Source organism: Oreochromis niloticus, linkage group LG22 (genome assembly GCF_001858045.2).
Source record: "Oreochromis niloticus isolate F11D_XX linkage group LG22, O_niloticus_UMD_NMBU, whole genome shotgun sequence".
Classification (NCBI taxonomy): Eukaryota; Metazoa; Chordata; class Actinopteri; order Cichliformes; family Cichlidae; genus Oreochromis; species Oreochromis niloticus.
Window position 1 is genome coordinate 23535021 of NC_031985.2, and position 19989 is coordinate 23555009.

At 40.4% G+C, this 19989-nt stretch overlaps 3 protein-coding genes across 3 annotated transcripts; all 3 read left to right on the forward strand.

The window, feature by feature from the left end:
* Window positions 1–1900: 1900 nt before the first annotated feature.
* Window positions 1901–3507, forward strand: LOC100712526 (lactose-binding lectin l-2-like). The gene is made up of 2 exons (XM_019350331.2): window positions 1901–2246; window positions 3083–3507. Exons 1-2 carry the CDS (start codon window positions 2159–2161, stop codon window positions 3505–3507), a joined length of 513 nt encoding a protein of 170 aa, XP_019205876.1. The 5' UTR covers window positions 1901–2158.
* A 4027-nt stretch (window positions 3508–7534) lies between these two features.
* On the forward strand, window positions 7535–8505 carry LOC112843465 (lactose-binding lectin l-2-like). Its single transcript, XM_025902139.1, has 2 exons — window positions 7535–7637; window positions 8045–8505. The coding sequence occupies exons 1-2, from the start codon at window positions 7550–7552 to the stop codon at window positions 8476–8478; spliced, it is 522 nt and encodes a 173-aa protein (XP_025757924.1). The 5' UTR covers window positions 7535–7549; the 3' UTR covers window positions 8479–8505.
* Window positions 8506–17670: 9165 nt separating this feature from the next.
* On the forward strand, window positions 17671–19319 carry LOC100691892 (lactose-binding lectin l-2). The gene is made up of 2 exons (XM_003444023.4): window positions 17671–18307; window positions 18677–19319. Exons 1-2 carry the CDS (start codon window positions 18220–18222, stop codon window positions 19108–19110), a joined length of 522 nt encoding a protein of 173 aa, XP_003444071.1. The 5' UTR covers window positions 17671–18219; the 3' UTR covers window positions 19111–19319.
* Window positions 19320–19989: the final 670 nt, after the last annotated feature.

Here is a 19989-nt window from a genome sequence, read left to right on the forward strand (position 1 = left end):
TGTAATGTACTGAGAAGTATCGGGTAGACTTCACCTTATTTGTTTTAGTATTTCATAGCTTTTAATATAAGGGACTATTTACTAAAACTATGTAATAAAATTTACCTAAATAAAATCAATGCAAATTGTTACTTCAAATTTACTGGTTAGATTCTATAGATTGTTTTTTACAGTGTATTCTTTACTTTAATTAAACATAAATGAACATTCGGATTAGAAGAAAGCTTTAAATATCCTAACTAAAAAAAAAGTGACAAAAGGAAGAAAAAAACATTACAACTGCACATGTATAAATCTTACAACTATGATGACAGTCTTGATTGTTATTGTCTCTAAACAGGTCTGCCACAATCAGGGCATTCATATTCTCATGTTCTTTGTTACATAACATATTGTTTCACATTGTTTCGTATTCATTTACTGGAAAGGATTGTAAACTTCTATAACATCTTCCTGACATTTGCTGATGTGTGTGGGGTTTTTATAATATAATAAAACCATCTCTGATAAACCATGAAGTTCTGCTGAAACGGCCAGAGCTTAACAAGTATCAGTAAATAGTAAAATAATATTCTTTGTGATGTCTTTGAGTTGTTTATGGTTTTTAATAAAAAATCATGTGTCCTGAATGGATTTTGTATAAAAGGCTTTAAACACAAACGTGATCTTACAAATAAATAATACTTTATGTTGCAGTAAAATATGTACAACAATGTAAAATTGCACAAAAAATAGAGTTTTGTGAACTATTTGATGTCATGGTTCCAGAGTTTTGCAATGACATGTAGCTTCTCTCACATATGGCTTTGAGTTTTTGGTCCCTTTATTTGATGTTTATTCTATTCAGTGCTTCTCCGTCTGTTTTCTCTGTCTGTTTTCCACTGACTGATTTTCAGTCTGCGTCATCCATGCCATGTCTTTCTGCTTTAACTCTAATAGTTAGCTTGAGTTCTGTCTCTCTGTGCCAATCCTTTAAAAGACTGGCAAGGTACCCAGCTTCTTTTTTCTGATCTACCCCCAATGCGAAGGAGTAACAGCTCAAGCTAACTTAATTTAGGTGAAAATCAGGTCATGGCCAAGGTCACACTAAACCTCACAACAATATACTAGACCTTGGGGGACATGAGTGCCTAGGTTGGCTGAGCATTTGACCTTAACCTTCATGCTTCCAAAAGTTGACCTTGAAGAAAATGTCAAGAAACCAAATCAAGTAATATATCACATGAAAGGGCATGGAGAGAGCTGTACAACACACTTTGTATTTTTTCAATACAATGCCCTGTGACATCGCAATGACATCATAGATTTTTGCCAATACACACACACTGCATGAATTTATCTTAAAATCTCAACTTTTTACATAAGCAAAGAACTTTCAGCCAATCTGCTCCAATCATATGGATAGATAAGATAATAAAATACAGTTCTACGATGTCATGCCTCAAGGTCATAGGTCAGACATGAGCGTGTTGTTATAAAAGCCGGCTGATGTTGGTAAGTTGTAATAAAAGCATCATAAAACATCAAAGTGCACTCTCTGAGTGCTCTTATTTTTTTCTGCCATCTGACCAAGTGAGCAAAAGTACTTAGAAATATACAGTGATATGTAACAGTTTGTGAGGGCCCAATTGATGCCTATATAAAGCAGTTCAAATTCACATAAAGTTAGAAATATGCTTCCAAATATTCGCTCTTATCATCAGAAATTTCATTAAAAGCCTTGATCTAAAAGATGAAAAAAGCCTTCAGAGAAAACTGCACATCTACCTGAAAGAAAAGCACACAAAGGTTGCCATGGAACTGCAGAAATGTTTAGACCAGAGCAGTGGTGTTGAGTGACACAGTTGCTGTCGTGTTATCACTCTGACCTTTTTGGCTTTTTTATCCACTATGTCGATAAGGCCTTTTATGATACAATAAATGAAAAAATTACATCCCAAAACTTCATCATTTACCGGATGTGCCGAAAGATCAACAATTGTTAATTTCTTTCTCTTTTTTTGGCTTATGTTTTAGCCAATCATATCACACCAGCAACAAAAACGCCCTCTCAGGCATCTATGTAAAAAAGCAGCCCAAATCTCTGGAGGAATCTTAATATCCTACTTTAAGAAGCTTCAACAGTACTTTATGACACTTTGAGACTTAAAGCTCCAACATGATCTTGCTCCTCTTCTGGTTTGGTCTGGCTCTGGGTGCTCCATCTGAGTCTACTCCTGATGGCAAAGAAATGAAGCTACAACTCGGTAACTGTCCGATATTCTGGCTGCTCTTTTACTTTATTTACTTTTACCCTGATTTTTGTTTTGTTTTGGTTCATTTTAATGAACCATGATTTAAGTCAAGCACTCCAAGAATACGTTCTTTGTTTCAACAGATATTTTGATACAAATTTGTGTCGGATTATATATATGGATACATTAGTCCAGTTTGTCCAGTGCCTTTACAGACAGACCCCCTTAATATCATGTTATTTGGAGTACAGGTTGACACGTCAGATTAAGCTTTCTATGCTGAAATAATAGTTTGCTGTTCAGCACTTAACAGTCATTTGAAGTCAAAATAAAATGTTGCTACACAGGCATCAGTTAGTAGATGTATTGTACATCATAAAGATACATCATAAAGATATATTGACCTTAGTAAGCTAAAAATAAAAGAGAGGCTGTGTACATATTAACTGTCATCAAGATCTTGTGATATTCATTTTCAGTATTAACTTTTACATGGCACAGAAATTCAACCACACTTGAGAATTGTTTAACAGTGGGTTTAATGACGACGTCGTGGACAGTTGAATGAGTGAAGATTGAATTAGTGTTATGATGATGATCTGCTGTCAAATATTGTAATCAAAAGAAAACAGAACAGTGTTAGTATTTTAATACCCAATATTATGAGCATGCTTTTTGAACATGAATTTCACAATTCATCACAGGACATTATGGTTTTGTTAATTATGGTTTTTGTAATTCTAATATTTTTGAAGGTGCCTATGGCAAGTATCTCATTAACATTTAGTTTGTTCTGGATTTATAAAATCATAATCTTGTTCCTCGTCTTCTTTCTGTGTTTCCTTCAGCTGACCATGGAGTTAAACTACTACGTGGAAACTGTCCCACATTCTGGTACAGCTTCAACAGCCGCTGCTACAAATATGTTTCTGCACGCATGACCTGGGCTGATGCAGAGCTCCACTGTGTGTCACAGGGAGCCAACCTGGCATCTATCCACAGTTTGGAGGAACATCAGTTTGTGAAAGTCCTGATCAGTAACTTTGACCCCACTGAAGGATACACCTGGATTGGACTCACAGATCTCCATAAAGAAGGAGGCTGGATGTGGTCTGATGGTAGTCCAGTGGATTTCACCTATTGGACTTCAAATCAGCCAGACAACATGGGAGGAAATGAACACTGTGTTCATAAAAACTTTGGTATGAAGTGGAATGACAATCGATGTTCTGAAAGTTTTCCCTTTGTCTGTGCAACTCGCTGTTCTCAGTAACCGAGACTCTTACATATTAAAGAACTAGTTGACACAAGTACCTGAACTTTGCTGTACTGTAATTTATTGTATCATAAAAGTCGTTCTTGGCAACATGAAACCTTTAGTTCAGATGTTAAAACGTGAGCTCTCCACTCCCTTTTTTCATAACAGGAAACCTGCATGAAAATGGATCAATTATGGAAGGCCTACTTAGAGCAACTAAATAACTCTCTATACAGTAGTTTCTATATACAAACCACTTGAAGGCTATAAAAAGATAGAGGTGCACTTCCAGTTGTCAGTTTCTACTGTTAGAAATGTTACCAGGAAACTTCAGTAAAGGGATATGGTGGAAGCTCAGATGAACAAAGCTTTAAGACCATCACACAAACCTCTCACATGAGTGCCAAATATCTGCAGGACAGTGTAGCTGACACAGCAGTGGTAATGATCTGCTTTTAGATTAGTCTGGTTACTGCAGGGGTTTTATTTTGGCTGCTTTACAATTGTAATAGACACAACTGTGCTTATTTGTGTACACTGTAAATATCTCTGTGATGACCAGTGTTGGGACTAACGCGTTATTAAGTAACGCGTTACAGTAACTACGTTATTATTGTGGTAACGAGCACGGTAACTAGTTATTATGCCAAAACCAGGAACGCGTTACTCGTTACTGGGATTTAGATAGGCTCGTTACTCGTTACTTCGTGTGGTGGATATCGCGGAGCTTCCACAGATTCAATAACATTAGCAAGTGGTGGAGGCCAGCAGGTGGATGAAGGAAAAGGGAGGCAAGAGGAGAGACCCGAAGCGGCCGCCGGTCCGCGTGTCAGGTGAACTGAGCTTCAGGTAAGAAGTTATGACCTGCAGTCTATCGGAGTCAGATATAAACCAAGTTTAGGTGGAGTTTATTTTCGGTATGCTGACATTTTCGTACTGCGTGCTAGCTAGCATGACGGAGTTTCTACTGTATACAGCTGTGTGGGTGCTATGTTACTGATGTTGAACTTTATTTTGTTCATACGGTTAATTATTAGAGTTGACAACCGTCCCGTAAAAAACAGAATCGATTCTGTTTTTTACGGGAATATTACGGAATATTTACGGAATATTTTCTCTGACTACCAGACGATCGTCTGGTATTCAGAGAAAATATTACGCGTTTCGTATTGAGGTGAAAAGGAACACAGTTTGTCCCGGACTTCAGCTACAATGAAAAAGACACGAAGCTGAAGCTGCACAGCTGCCTCTTCTTCTCTCATTCTCTCCTGTTTCTACTTCAATCACGAAACTGATCAATGATCAGCTGATCGGCTTTTCTCTCTTGTTTATTTATCGCCCACTTTGCACCAGAAAGAGGAAACCAGCGGATGTCGCATTAAACAACAGCAGCACGTTTAAGCTTGATCAGCTGTTGTTAGAATTTATTTAATATTAATTTCTAGTATCAGCTGATGTTTGCTGGAGCCACAGCTGTAAAGCTGCTGGTCATGATATCGGTTTGGTTATCTGGTGAGAGGGAAACATGCAGATGAAACCAGGAGATGTCCTTACTGAATCATCAGAGGTGAACAGGTGATGGAGAAACAGGTTTACCTTTTAGGTGACATGAATGAGTTGAAGGGAAGTTATGAACTGTTTCTGAGAGACAAATAACACCAGGATCCTTTTCTACGTAGCTGACAGCTGGTAACTGTGCAGGGGCGGGTCTAGCAAAGTGTTGCCAGGGGGCAGGTAGGGCATTAACAGGGAAAGGGGGGCACAAAGACATACTTTTCTTTATTATTCTCATTTAAAATGTCTAGCTTTTAAAAAAATAATTATCTGAGTCTTACAACAAACAATTGATAGATTGATACATATATACCATCAGAACAGTGTACATCACTGTCACAACAGCGTTTATTTTCATTCAAAGGCTTTATGATTTTTCCTATAATGGTGGGCCGGTCTCTAGTCAAAATGCCCGGGACGATTGTTTTGTCCCAGTCCAGCCCTGTATGCAGCTCATCTGCAGTCTGGTGTTACCTACATCTTCCTATTCAGAAGGCAGAATTTCCAAGTTCTGAGTACAATCAAAAGCACCACGACTGCAGTTTTTGTGTTGGATGTAAAAAGCAGGCTAGAATCATGGCGGCGGTCAACGACGGTCCAGGCGTGGGATTTCTCTCGTGGAAATGTGCACATTATTTTTTCCTTTCTATTGGTAGGTGACACAGTGCACTTGTGGCAAGTAAGCAAGCTAGAAGACTGGCAATCTGGCTGGGTATCCAGTTAGGGAAGCAACACATTAACAAGAGAATTCTGAGTAAAACCAAAGTTACTTTCCCTAGTAACTAGTTACTTTGAAAGTAACGAGTAACTTGAAGTAACTGAGTTACTTTTTTAGAGAAGTAACTAGTAATGTAACTAAGTTACTAATTTAAAGTAACTTACCCAACACTGGTGATGACCCACTGCACCCTGCCTTCCTTTTGGCTCATGTGTGTCTTGTTTGCAGGCATTGGAGAGGCGGAGTTCCCGTTTACAATCAGTGACACTGGCAACACCTGGGCCAGTGTGCCAGGACTCTATATAAAAAGCCTTTAGGGCATAGTTTTGGTTGGCTCTGAGACAACAGGTTGGACTTTGGCAGTGTTAGGTTTGGTTTTTGCTTTTGACACTATTACGTGCATCATCTTCCACTCATCCATTCCTTCACACACTACTGATGGTACTGATTACACACACCACTGTTTGTTTTTTACAGTAGGGTTTCTTTTCTCTTTTATTTGTTTAAAAGAAGAAAGCAGCTTGGAATACATTCCTAACCATGTCTGGGGTTTTTTTTGTCATGACCGTACGGCCAGGTTCGTGACATCTCAAAGTGGAAAAGTAAAATTAAAAAAAAGATAACACGCAGTCTTTTTTTAATTGACTCTAAACAGGCCAGCCACAATCACTTTGTTTATATGTGTTCACTGTTATTAAAAACAACTGAACAGGGTTTGTTTTGTGTTCTTTACTGGAAAGGATCATAAACTTCTGTTTCCTCTTCCTGGTACAGTCATTTATTCTGTTTTCTTTTTGCTGATAATGTGATTTCATAATATAATAAAACCATAATTATTCAGACAAACAAACAGTGAAGTAAATCTACTAAACCAAAGGTGTTAGTAGTTTATCTGTTTTGTCATTTACTCCAATCAGACCTGCCACAGCAGTCACATGTCTCTGGGTCCAGTACTAAGAGAGGATCCTCTTGATTGTGTGGAGTTCATTCTGTCTTTGTTTAATGGAGCAACTCAGGAGTTCTCACCTGTTAGAGCTCTGACCTGTCCTGTTTGATTAGTCATTGTGCTGATAAAGCCTTTATGGTACAATAAATATAAATTATACATCAAAAAACAAACAACATTTCTTCATGTCTTTGGAATTTGATGTTTTTTTCTGGCTTATGTTTAGTGTTGTGTACAGTTGAGAGTGTTGGTCCACCTGGCCAGTGATGTCACACCAGCAGTGAAAACACCCTCTCAGGCAGCTATAAAAGAAAGCAGCTCCAACTCTCTGCAGGAATCTGAACATCCTGTAGGAAGAAGGAGCAGCAGCTCCTCATCATCTTTGAGACTTAAAGCTTCAACATGATCTTGCTCCTCTTCTTGTTTGGGTGGTTCTGGGTGCTGAGTCCTCTTTAATGTTGAGAATTTGTTCCATATTTGTTTTTATTTTCCTGTTACAACAACCTTTCCTGTGTGTTTAATCATTATGCTGAAAAGGCCTTTGATCAAATCATAAATGCAGAATTACAGCAAAAACAGTCACGTTCTTCTGAGCCTGCCAGGAGGACGTGGCTGTTCAGCAATTATTAATTTCTTTAGAATCTGATGGTCTTTACTGCCTGGTGTTAGTGATGTTTGCAGTGAAGAGTTTTGTTCCATTTGGCCAATGATATCACAGTGATCAGTGAAAACACCCTCTCAGACAGCTATAAAAGAAAGCAGCTCCACCTCTCTGCAGAAATCCTGTACAAAGAAGCTTCAGTAGCTCTTCATCACACTTTGAGACTTAAAGCTCCAACATGATCTTGCTCCTCTTCTTGTTTGGTCTGGCTCTGGGTGCTCCTTCTGAGTCTCCTTTGGATGACAATAAAGTGAAGCTACAACTTGGTAACTGTCCTATATTCTGACTCTTCCCTCCCTTCTTGTATTTTAACTTTATTTGCGTGTGTGTTTTTATTATTTTAATCACACTTTAATAAAACACTCCAAGATTTTTTTCTGTGTCTGCTTCAGCAGTCAGTGATACAAAATTCTTGGTGTTGCATTGTAGCACAGATTTTTTTCTGCATGTCAGATGGGTTCAAGTATACTGTAGAGTTATGATAAAGACCTGCTTGTAAACATAATAAAAGCAACTTACTTCTCTGCATGTTATAACTTTCACAGTGTCAACTGTGCAGATGTGCTCATCTGATATTCTTTAGTGGGTACATCAAAGAACACATTTCAGTCACACTGACAAAAACAGTTCTTGTATGTTTTTCATTAAGTTCTGACTGCTGTGTCTTCTTCAGATGACCACAAAGCTAAACTACTGCATGGAAGCTGTCCCATGTTCTGGTACAGCTTCAATGGCCGCTGCTATAAATATGTGGCCACACACATGAGCTGGGCTGATGCAGAGCTCTACTGTGTGTCACAGCGAGCCAACCTGGTGTCTATCCACAGCGAGGAGGAAGAGAAGTTTGTTAAATCATTAATTAAGAACTTTGACCATGCTGAGCGATTGACCTGGATTGGACTGAGTGACCTCCATAAGGAAGGCAGATGGATGTGGTCTGATGGTTGTGCAGTGAATTTTGTCTACTGGCATGCAGGACAACCAGACAACACTGGAACATTTGAACACTGTGTTCACACTAACTGGCTTGAAGCAAAGAAGTGGAATGATCACCAATGTTCTGTCAATTTAGCTTCTGTTTGTGCAACGCAGATAACCTGCCCTTAGATACTTAAGTGTACATTAAACCTGCACTCTTTATGCTATCTGTCTTTTGTGTGTTTGTGTGACAGTCTCAAAATTTCACCAGCCTTGATTTTTATAAATGTAAATGTAATATTAACCACTGGCAGCTGCACTCGAAGGGAATATTTACTCATCGTTTTAATCTCAAATCTCAACATTTATGGAAGGGAGTTCTGGAGTTCCATCAGTTTCTTCTTTGCTGTTTCACATATCATATCTTTACCTTTTCCATTTTCTTTCTGCCCACTGCCCTCTTTCCTGGAAAACTCCCTGCCTCCACAGTTATGTATTCTGGACCAGCTGCCTTTCCACTAGCTGCCCTCACTCCCTCCTTACTAATCCTCTGCATTTCCTGATTTACCAATGTTCCTCCTTTTGTCCTCGTGTCTCTCATTTTCTTCGTTCATGAGCCCCTTCAAAATACTCCTTCCATCACTCTCTTAACTCGTTAGTACATTTTTGTACTAGGGACAGTAACTGCATGTGTATATGTAAGCGTGTAAAAACTGCAGATAGTAAGATTAAAAGCAACAGTATTTTGTCTCTATCAGCCATTGTAGAAATTCATCTCATTTAAACAATAACGTGGCGCACAGCGTGACGTCAAACAAGGCGCACACCTTTGACGTTGCATGACTAAATCTCTATATTCCTAATCCACATGTGTGGATCCATCCACACGAATAAAAAGATGTGGGGCATCAGCTTTCACAGGAATATACACACCAACATGACTTTATTAAACTCTCGCGTATATACCGCAACATAACAGGAAATGTCCTTTCAAAAGAAAACCCCAACAGATGACAATGAGGGCATCGCTATTAACTAGCCCAACACCCCCACTAGCACTCACGTTATAAGCTTTAAATGCATTTCAAAGAAACAATGTTTTTTTTAACTATATGTTTACACTCCAAACATATTTTCCAAACTTCAATAACTTGCTCTTTGTTGCTGGCTTTGTCATAACATCGGCCACCATCAGACCTGTCGAACAATATTCCAATATCAAATTTCCAGCTTTAACTGCTGACCTTACAGAATGATACTTGATATCGATATGTTTACACCAAATGCCAATGCGATAGTCCCTTGATTGCCCTCAAGAATCTTTGGTGGTCCCTTTTGATGCTCATACATGCTTTGCAACAGTTGTGTCAAGTACAAACATTCTTGTGTCGTTGCTGCCAAATCTATGTACTCTGCTTCACAAGTTAACAAGGCAACAGTTGGCTGCTTCTTTGTTCGCCATGGCACCAAAGTACCTTTTTCATTCAGGCTTATGCAGTAACCTGCAGTACTCCTCCTGTCAGTCGCATATGCAGCCCAATCTGAGTCACTGTGACCTTGTATCCACAAATCTTTGTCACTTTTTCTGTAGCACAATGTCTTGTCTTTTGATTGTTTCAAATACCTCTGAACATCATTCACAGTAATCCAATGCTCCAAAGTTGGTTCCTTGAAGTGCTGTAATAGCTTACTTACAACAAAACTCAAATCTGGTCGTGTGCAAGAGGTCAAGTAAATAAGGCTACCTACTGCCTCTCTGTACATTCTGACATTGTTCATTTTCTCAGCATCATTTTGTAGTTCAACTTTTGTTCACAAGGAGTTGATCTTGGTTTACAGTCTTGCATTTGAAATCTTTCCAGTATGTTTTCTACATATCTCTCTTGTGATATTTTTACACAATCTTTTGGTTTGCTCAAAATTAATACCAAGAATTCTTGGTAGACAATTCTTGGTAACAATTCTTCCGGCACCCCCCGTGTGCGGCAGCCTGTTACAGCAGCTCTTATCTTATCTTATCTTATCTTATCTTAAGAAAATGTTTGAGTTTCCCCATATCTTTCATTTTGAACCTTGCAAAGTTTTCAAAACACTTTCAATACTGGCTGCAATAATAATACTATCAACCCATATGATCACGATCACTTTGTCTTTTGTGTTTACACAAGGAAAACAAGAATGATCTGCAGGACTGCATGAAACCGTTCTCTATCAAAGAGTTATGTAATGTCCTGTTCCAGTTTCGGCCCAACTGTTTAAGGCCATGAAGTGACTTTTCCAGCTTATAGACCAGTTTCTAATCTGTTTTTCCTTTTACTTCATAGCGCTCCAGCTGCTCAACGTAAACTTCAAAGTCTATTGGTGCATGCAAGTATGCAGTTTTTACATCCATCTGATGCAAAATCAGGTTTTCTTGTATCGCACACTGCATCAATACTCTTATGCTTGTCAGGTTAGCAGTCGGAGAAAAAGTTTTGTCATAGTCTATTCCAAAACTCTGGTTGTAACCTTTAGCTACGTATCGTGCTTTATATTTTCCTGATCCATCACCACTGTTTTCCTTTACATACAGCCATCTACCCCCCACTGCTTTCTTTCCCTCAGGTAAGCTAGTTAGGGTAAAGGTATTGTTCTCTTTTAAGGATTGCATTTCCTCATCCATAGCTGCTTTCCACTCTTTAGAGTTGGGTGACTTGACAGCTTCACTAAATGTCATGGGTGAATTACATATCAGTCTGTAACAGTAGTCTATGTTGCTCAACACTTGATCATCAATGTCTTCTCCTGACTCATATTCATTTAGATAATCTGGTTTCTTTCTTGTTCTAGAATGATACCTTCTGGAGTTTTCAGTCTCATCACTAAGTGGCGTCTGACTGTTCACTTCTGGTTGATTGTCCGTGCATGGTTCCTGTGAACTGGTACTGGGACTTTCCCTGTTCACGTTTGGTCTCTCCCTCACCTGTATGTCCTCATCCTCAGATGTCGTATCAGTTTGTGTTTGCTTTTCCTCATTGTGTTTGGTCACAAACTTAACCAGCTTAAACTTTTGCACTTTAGTGCTGTCTGGGAAATAACCCTGTATGCTGGACTGTTTTTGTCGTAACCTACAAAAATCCCTTTTGTACACCTAGAATCCAGCTTCCCCTTGTCTTGCTTGTAAGCGTAACACTCACACCCAAACTTTCGCATTCTGGATAGATTAGGCTTCCGCCCAGTCAGCAAAAAGTAAGGTGTCTGTTCTGTCCGGTTGTTAAAGCACCTGTTTCTCACAATAGCCGCTGTTTGAACTGCATATGTCCATAATTCCTTTGGTAAGGCACTCTCAATAAGCATGCATCTTCCCTTATCAAAAAGTGTTCTCCAGCCACGTTCTGCTGTACCATTCTGGTGAGGGGAATATGGAGCTGAAGTTTCATGTCTTATTCCATGTTTGTTTAACAATGCCTGGTAACTCTTTGCCATGAATTCTGTACTATTGTCTGATCTGATACACTTTACCTTCCCATGTGGGGCTGTATCGGCAAAAAAGATTTCAGTTGCTTGCACTGTTTCACTTTTGTTTTTGAGAAAATATACAAATACTGCACCAGAAAAATCATGGGTAAACAATAATGCATATCTGTGTCCATCTTTTGATTCTGGATCTATCGGCCCTGCTAGATCCGTATGTCCCAGCTCGAGAGGTTTCTCAGCTCTTCTGTCAGGGTTTCTATTCCCAGTTGGGACAAATTTTCCCTGGATACACACCTCACAGTTCAAACTTTGGTTGTCTGTTTTCCCCTTGATTTTCATGCCTTCAACCACATTTTGTAACTTCAGAATGTCACTATGATTGCAATGTCCCAAAATTTCGTGCCATGTTTGCACATCAAAACAATTATTACACTTATCATCATACTCACTTACAGTTTCAAGGTAATAAAGTCTGTTGTGTTCATGGATGTAGAACTTTGTACCGTCTCTGTGTTGAAGGACGTTTCTTCCTTTCTTAAAGATGATAGTAGCTCCATTCGTGGTGGCTGCTCTCACAGAGAAGATATTCTGTGGAAATGAGGGAATATATAGAGTCTCTTTTAGTGTTGTTTTACACTCTCTCCCTCTGCTGTCAATCAAGCATCTCCTCTGCCTTCAGCCACTCCTTTACATCTGGTGCCATCAGCTAATTCCACACAGTGTGTTCCCGGCTGGAAATCATTGTTAAATTTCTTGAACGCTATTTTATCATTAAGGATGTGTGATGTTGCACCAGTATCCACCATCAGGCCTTTGGTCCTGATTTCCTGTCGCTGTTGAGGTTCCGCGTAGTCATCGCTCATCCGGAAGACATAGGTGTCGCTGCTCTCTGCGTTGCTGCCTTCCTCCAAGGCTGTGCGCGCTTCATCATTCCGTTGCCATCTCCTGCAAGTCGACTCTCGATGGGTGTAGCCTCTACAGCAGGGGTCCCCAATCCCAGTCCAAGAGGGCCAGTGTCCCTGCAGGTTTTAGATTTCACCCTGGGTCAACACACCTGAATCACATGATTAGTTCATTACCAGGCCTCTGGAGAACTTCAAAACATGTTGAGAAGGTAATTTATCCATTTAAATCAGCTGTGGTGGATCAAGGACACATCTAAAACCTGCAGGGACACCGGCTCTCGTGGACTGGGATTGGGGACCCCTGCTCTACAGTGACTGCACCACTGTTTGTAGCAGCATGCTCTGGCCTTGTGTCCCCACTGGCCACACTTAAAACAGACTATGTCTGCCGTGTCTCTCCTGTGGTCACTAGCAGCTGCTGCGGGTCTGGCGCTAGGTTGCACTCTCGCCTTCATGATGTTATCCTCTTGTTCCACCAAGAGCATTTTCTCAGTGTCCTCGTAACTGCGGAGTTTAGTCCGCATCCATCGTCGGCAGCTTCTCTCATCGCAAGCAATAAACTCTTATCATCCAGGAACTGTATTAACTCTGTAAAGGCCTGGGCATTCTTATCTTCGTCATCCTCATCTTCGTCATCACTCTCCAATATTGTGTCTTTTAGACTTTGTAATCTAAGATGTCCCCAAATTTTTGTCTCCCACAGTTCATAATTCTTCTCATCTCCGTCAAAAATTAATCTTGCCCATCGGCCACTGGGTTCACCTGCACGCTTACTCATGATGCTAACTTAGCATGCTAGTCCTCACCGAACACGCTGTACTTTGCGACTTTTCTGGTGGTAAACTTTTCCCTGGCGTAACTTTTCCTGGGCCCATAACCTGTTAGCAGAGACGGGTCTTCCAGCAGAATCTGCATGTATACTGAAGATACTTATTGATGTAGACGGAGGAATAAACACACGTGGGGCATCAGCTTTCACAGGAATCTACACACCAACGTGACCTTATTAAACTCTTGTGTATACACTGCAACATAACAGGAAATGTCCTTTCAAAATAAAATCCCAACACATGACAATGAGGACATCGCTATGAGTGAGAACGGGTTGAACTAGCCTAAGAACTACACTGGTTTTACTATCAAGCCTTTGGTTATCCAACCCGAGGCATTGGCTTTAAGATAGTTAAAAAAGTTACAGAATTATTTCTTTGAGTGTCACACACAAAAAATAATCATGATATTTCCTTTTCTTTTTTCTGTCTTCTTCAGATGACTGGGCAGTGAAGCTGCTGCAAGGAAACTGTCTATGCTGGCTTCTACACATAAACTATGGGACCAATATATTTAAGATGAAGGCAGCACTGATGACCATTTCAATTTCAGATTACTTAGCTGAAATTAAAAGCTACAAAGTATGCGGTCGCTACACTGAAATACAAAGTCAGAGTACTGGAATTTGGGGTCTTTCTAATAGAGAGAGCTGTTTACAGCTGTTTTACATAAACATTGAAAAACAACTTTGTTATTTTTGTGTCAGGGCACTGGGTCTGTGATCCAGTGTTTTCTAATTCAGGACATGATTCTGTTTGTTTTTGAATAATTATTGTGATTCTTAGGCAATCTTAGTTCTCCCTCCCTCAGTGGCTATCTTCTCCTGTGTATTGTCAGTCTTTGCCCCTGTGTTTACTCTTTGCCTCCCCTGTATTCCACATTTCATGTCTAGTCTCCCTTGTCTTCATGTTCATTTGTGCCCTGTGTCTGTGTTGGCTTTATTCCCATGTCTGCTCCTTTCCCTGGTCTCAGTGTCAAGTCTCTGTCTTGGTGTGTGTCTCATGTTTCCTGTTTTATTTTGACAGTTCCAAGTCTTGTGTTCAGTGTTTTTCATTTTGCTTCCTCCCTTTCCCATTATGTTAGATCTCTTCCAGCTGTGTTCCCTGCGTGTTTCCACTTCCCTTCATACCACTCTGTGTATTTAAGCCCTATGTCTTCCTCTGCCCATTGTCATGTTGCCCCATGTTGGTGTGTAAGTTTCTCCATGTTTCTGGTTTCCTTCGCTCCTAGTTTTTCAATTCTTAGTACCTAGTTTCTAGTTTGAAATATGTATTTCTAGTGTTTTTATTACAGCAAAATAAAGCTGCCTCCCTTAGTTTATTATTTTGAGCTCTGAGTCCTGCATTTGGGGTCCTCATCCCGCCTGCCACAGCACTCACTATGACATAATAGCACAAAGACTGAGAGAGAAGAGAGGAGGATAGAGAAGAGAAAGGGAAAAACCAGGGTGAAAACAACAATGAAAGAGAGAGAGAGAAAAGGACCCAGCCCCCCCCCCCCCCCTCCCCCCCTATTTCCAGTGTTTCTAGAAGAGGCAGATTAATTATTTTTGTAAACATTGTAAATAATGTTTTGGTTGATCTGGTAGCTGTAGGGGTGGGAGGCCTTTTTTTCTTCTAAAACCATTTTCTCCGGTTTAGATTAGATTTCTACCTCTAAAGGTAAATAAAAAATTCTGTGTTTGAAACTATAACTCCTGCATTGGTCTTTCTTTGGGAGCAGGGAGCTTTGTGTTGTGCTCTGGTTTTCCCCTAGGGTGGGGTGTAACAAAAGAACACAAGTAATGCAGTAAGTTACTTAATTACTCCCAAGAGAAAGTAATTTGTTATACTATTGAGTACATTACTTTCACATTAAAATGATGTGACACACACTCTTTGATCATTCCCATTTAACAATATAAACACGTAGTCTACAGTCCCATACACCAACACAAACCTCGATGAGGAAATTCTACAATCAAAGAATTAAGATATGAACACAAAGCCGAAAGCAAAATAAAGAAAACAAGCACAAAGAGACTTCAAAGTGATCGCCACAGTGATTCTGCTGTAGAAACATGAACAGGACCAAAAAAATAAGAACTGTCCCGCTATTTTCCTCTGCCCCTGGCTCAGCTCTTCCTTTTTGCATTTTAATGAAAAACTTTGAGTCAAAAAGTGAGAGATGATGCTCTTTAATGTAAGGAATTTGTTCTGTCTTTGTTTATGAGAGCAGCTCTACTTGCCCCTTGTTGTTTGTTACGATTTAATGTTGTCAGTGTTTTGTTTTATGTTATGTTTAAGGATTTGTTCTCGTTTCCTGTTTTATTGTGAAGGTCTGCGTCTCATGTGAGTGTGTTCAGTTTTACCTCTGTCTCGTCTTGTTGATTATTCCCAGCTGTGTTCCCCACCTGTGTGTAATCTCCCTGTGTTTCCCTGTGTGTATTTAAGTCGCGTCCTCTGTCTTTGTAGTTTGGCTGGTCCGTCTGTGTATCCACCATGTCTCATCCGTGTGTTTCCCTGCTGCCAACCGTCATCTGTTTTCTGCTCGCGGTTATTTGTGTTCAGGTTTGTGTTTCTGTTCAGGGTCAGTTTAGTTTTCCCAGTATAGTTTAGTTCTCCGTTCACCATTTTGTCCATCTCTTTTGTTGTGTTTGCCTTAGTGGCACCAGCCATTTTTAGCCAACCTGGTTGTCCATTTTAAGATAAAGCCTCTTCTCATCCCACGATCTGGTATTCATCTTCTTTTATGTTGCGGCTATGAGCCGGGTCGTAACACGCCCAAACTTTTTTTTACTAGTCTGTAAAGGTACGCTTTCAAAAACTGAGAATTTTAACACATGAATCTGCTGAGACTGACTCGCTTTTAGAGCCAGCCTCAAGTGGTCATTAGAGGAACTTCATTTATTTTTCGGGGCTTCATGTCGAGAGGTCAAAGCACGAAAAATATAGAGAAAAGTAAGAGGAAATAAACAGGCTTTGCAAGGGTATAAGATTTATGGCCGCTCAGTTCCAGACTCCTCGCTTCCCTTTGCCCAAGAGATTTGCCTTGACAACTAAGATCCCTGACACAAAGGGCTGTCACAAGTGCTGCATTGTGAGAAACCCGTATACTGGCCACAAGTACCTGTGTGGAGCGCTTCAGTCTGGGATTGTCCTTCTGCAGTGGTATGAGCCCATGCAGAGATTTATGCTCATCAAGCACTTTGACTTCCCTCTTCCCAGCCCGCTAAAGGTGTTTGAGATGCTGGTGGTTCCAGAACAGGAGTATCCTCTGGTGTGTGTTGCCATCAGCCATTCGTCTTCGCTGGAGGGTCTGAGGGGCCTGTCCAGCCTTCGTCCGTCTTCACTGGAGGGTCCGAGGGACCGCTTCAGCCTTCATTCGTCTCCGCTGGAGGGGTCCAAGGGGCCTGTCCAGCCAACATTCGTCTTTGCTGGAGGGTCCGAGGGGCCTGTCCAGCATTTGTCCGTCTTCGCTGGAGGGTCCGAGGGACCGCTTCAGCCTTCCGTCTCTGCTGGAGGGTCCAAGGGGCCTGTCCAGCCATCATTCGTCTTCGCTGGAGGGTCCGGAGGACCGCTTCAGCATTCTGTTTCAGCTGGAGGGTCCGAGGGGCCTGTCCAGCCTTCGTCCGCCTTCGCTGGAGGGTCCGGAGGACCGCTTCAGCATTCCATCTGCCTGCAGAACAGCGGCCAGTGCCTTGTGCGCTGGTCCTCCAGGACTACAGCATTCATGGCTCTCTAGGTCATGAATCAAACATTTTCATTTGGGGTTAAATGTTTGATTTTTGGGTGGGGGGAAATGTTACGATTTAATGTTGTCAGTGTTTTGTTTTATGTTATGTTTAAGGATTTGTTCTCGTTTCCTGTTTTATTGTGAAGGTCTGCGTCTCATGTGAGTGTGTTCAGTTTTACCTCTGTCTCGTCTTGTTGATTATTCCCAGCTGTGTTCCCCACCTGTGTGTAATCTCCCTGTGTTTCCCTGTGTGTATTTAAGTCGCGTCCTCTGTCTTTGTAGTTTGGCTGGTCCGTCTGTGTATCCACCATGTCTCATCCGTGTGTTTCCCTGCTGCCAACCGTCATCTGTTTTCTGCTCGCGGTTATTTGTGTTCAGGTTTGTTTCTGTTCAGGGTCAGTTTAGTTTTCCCAGTATAGTTTAGTTCTCCGTTCACCATTTTGTCCATCTCTTTTGTTGTGTTTGCCTTAGTGGCACCAGCCATTTTTAGCCAACCTGGTTGTCCATTTTAAGATAAAGCCTCTTCTCATCCCACGATCTGGTATTCATCTTCTTTTATGTTGCGGCTATGAGCCAGGTCGTAACATGTTACAACTGTCCTGTATTCTAAGGAAGTCCAGATGCTTTTCTTTCCAAGCTCCTTAGACTACGATGAACTTGATGACTGAGAACCTTTACAGACAACTGTCCTGTTTCTTTAATCATTATGCTGAAAAGGCCTTTGATCAAACCATTAATATAGACTTACATCAAAAACAGTCACGTTCTCCTGGAAGTACCAAGAAAACGTGACTGTTCAACAACTATTAACTTTTTTGGCATGTGATGTTTTTTTTCTGGCTTCTGTTTAGTGTTATTGTGTACAATGGAAAACTTTGGTTCATGTGGCCAATGATGTCACACCAGCAGTGAAATCCCACTCTCACTCAGCTATAAAAGAAAGCAGCTTCAACAACTCTGCAGGAATCCTGTACAAAGAAGCTTCAGCAGCTCCTCATCACACTTTGAGACTTAAAGCTCCAACATGATCTTGCTCCTCTTCTTGTTCGGTTTGACTCTGGGTGCTCCTTCTGAGTCTCCGTCTGATGACAATGTAGTGAAGCTCCAACTTGGTAACCGTCTGACTCTTTTCTCTACTTTTACCTTTATTTGTGTCTTTTTTTTATTTCACTCCAAGAACATGTTGTTCATCTTTCTGTTGTTTCTGTTTCAGCAGATTCTGTGATGCAAAATTCTTGGTGTTGGATTTTAGCATAGATTTTTCCCCATGTCTATACTGTGGAGTTATGATAAAAACTTGCTGGTAAACATAAGAGCAGCTTATTTCTCTGCATGTTTTAACTTTGACAGTGTCAACTGTGCAGACATGCTTCTCTGATCTACCCTCTGAAAAATACATTTTTTCTAAAATGTCAGTCACACTGACAAAAACAGTTATTAGTTTGTATTTCATTAAGTTCTGACTGCTGTGTCTTCTTCAGATGACCACAGAGTTCAACTACTGCGTGAAAGCTGTCCCATGTTCTGGTACAGCTTCAATGGCCGTTGCTACAAATATGTGGCCACAAACATGAGCTGGGCTGATGCAGAGCTCTACTGTGTGTCACAGCGAGCTAACCTGGTGTCTATCTACAGCGAGGAGGAAGAGGAGTTTGTTAAATCATTAATTAAGAACTTTGATCATGCTGAGCGACACACCTGGATTGGATTGAGTGACATCCATAAAGAAGGCAGATGGATGTGGTCTGATGGTTGTGCAGTGAGTTTTGTCAACTGGGATGCTGGCGAGCCAAACAACAGTGGAACAAATGAACACTGTGTTCACACTAACTTGTCGGACTTAAAGAAGTGGAATGATCGCCAATGTTCTGTCAATTTAGCTTTTGTTTGTGCAACACGGATAAACTGCCCTTAGAAACGGAAACATATATTTAACCTGCACTGTTTATGCTATCTGTCTTTATGTGTTTGTGCAAAAGTCACAACATTTCACCAGCCTTGATTTTCATGAATCTGGAATCAACAATTGGCATCTGTCAAGGGGATATTTACTCATCGCAATGAATGTTTTTGGCACATAAATAAATGATTAAAACGGCTCTGAATTAAAAGGAATGAAAAGTTATAATGAAAATTCATCATCAGTAACTCCACTGTGTGTCTCTGGGGTTACGAGGCATGTGACAAAACATGCAAGCACATGCCCGCAACATCAGTTACCCAAATTTAATCAGTACGCAGTTATTGAAACTGAGTATATCAAAAGGAGGCAAATGGAGAAAATCCACTTCCACCTTTATCATTACCAAAAATAACTCAAATCCTATTAAGATTTATTGTTTGGCTTCATTCTAAAAAGAAAACAACATAGAAGTATATCACTGAGGAGGCCAAGAGAGAGGTACAACAGTGAGTGTCTACAGCCATCTGTAAAGTTAACATCTAGAAAAAATAGCTTTGAATGTTCTTCAGGAAATCTGGAGAAACTTTCCTGAAGACTGAAGTCATACCAAACACTGACTTTAAATCTTCCCTCCCTTCTGCTTAACAGCAGCAGATTAAATGTGCACATCTAACCTTACTGCACAAGAAGATTAGTTCTTTTTATTTTACTTTATTTAAAGTGTCAGTGCATTTCGTCATAGATTTCGTCCTTGTGCATTAGGTTTTATTTAAGTTAGCATCTTGTTTTCATCAGGAAAAAAAACAAAAAACTATAACACCAGGTGAAACAGGTCCACTCACCTACTGTATGGAAACAAAGAGCATGCATACACAAACTGGTCTACTTTTG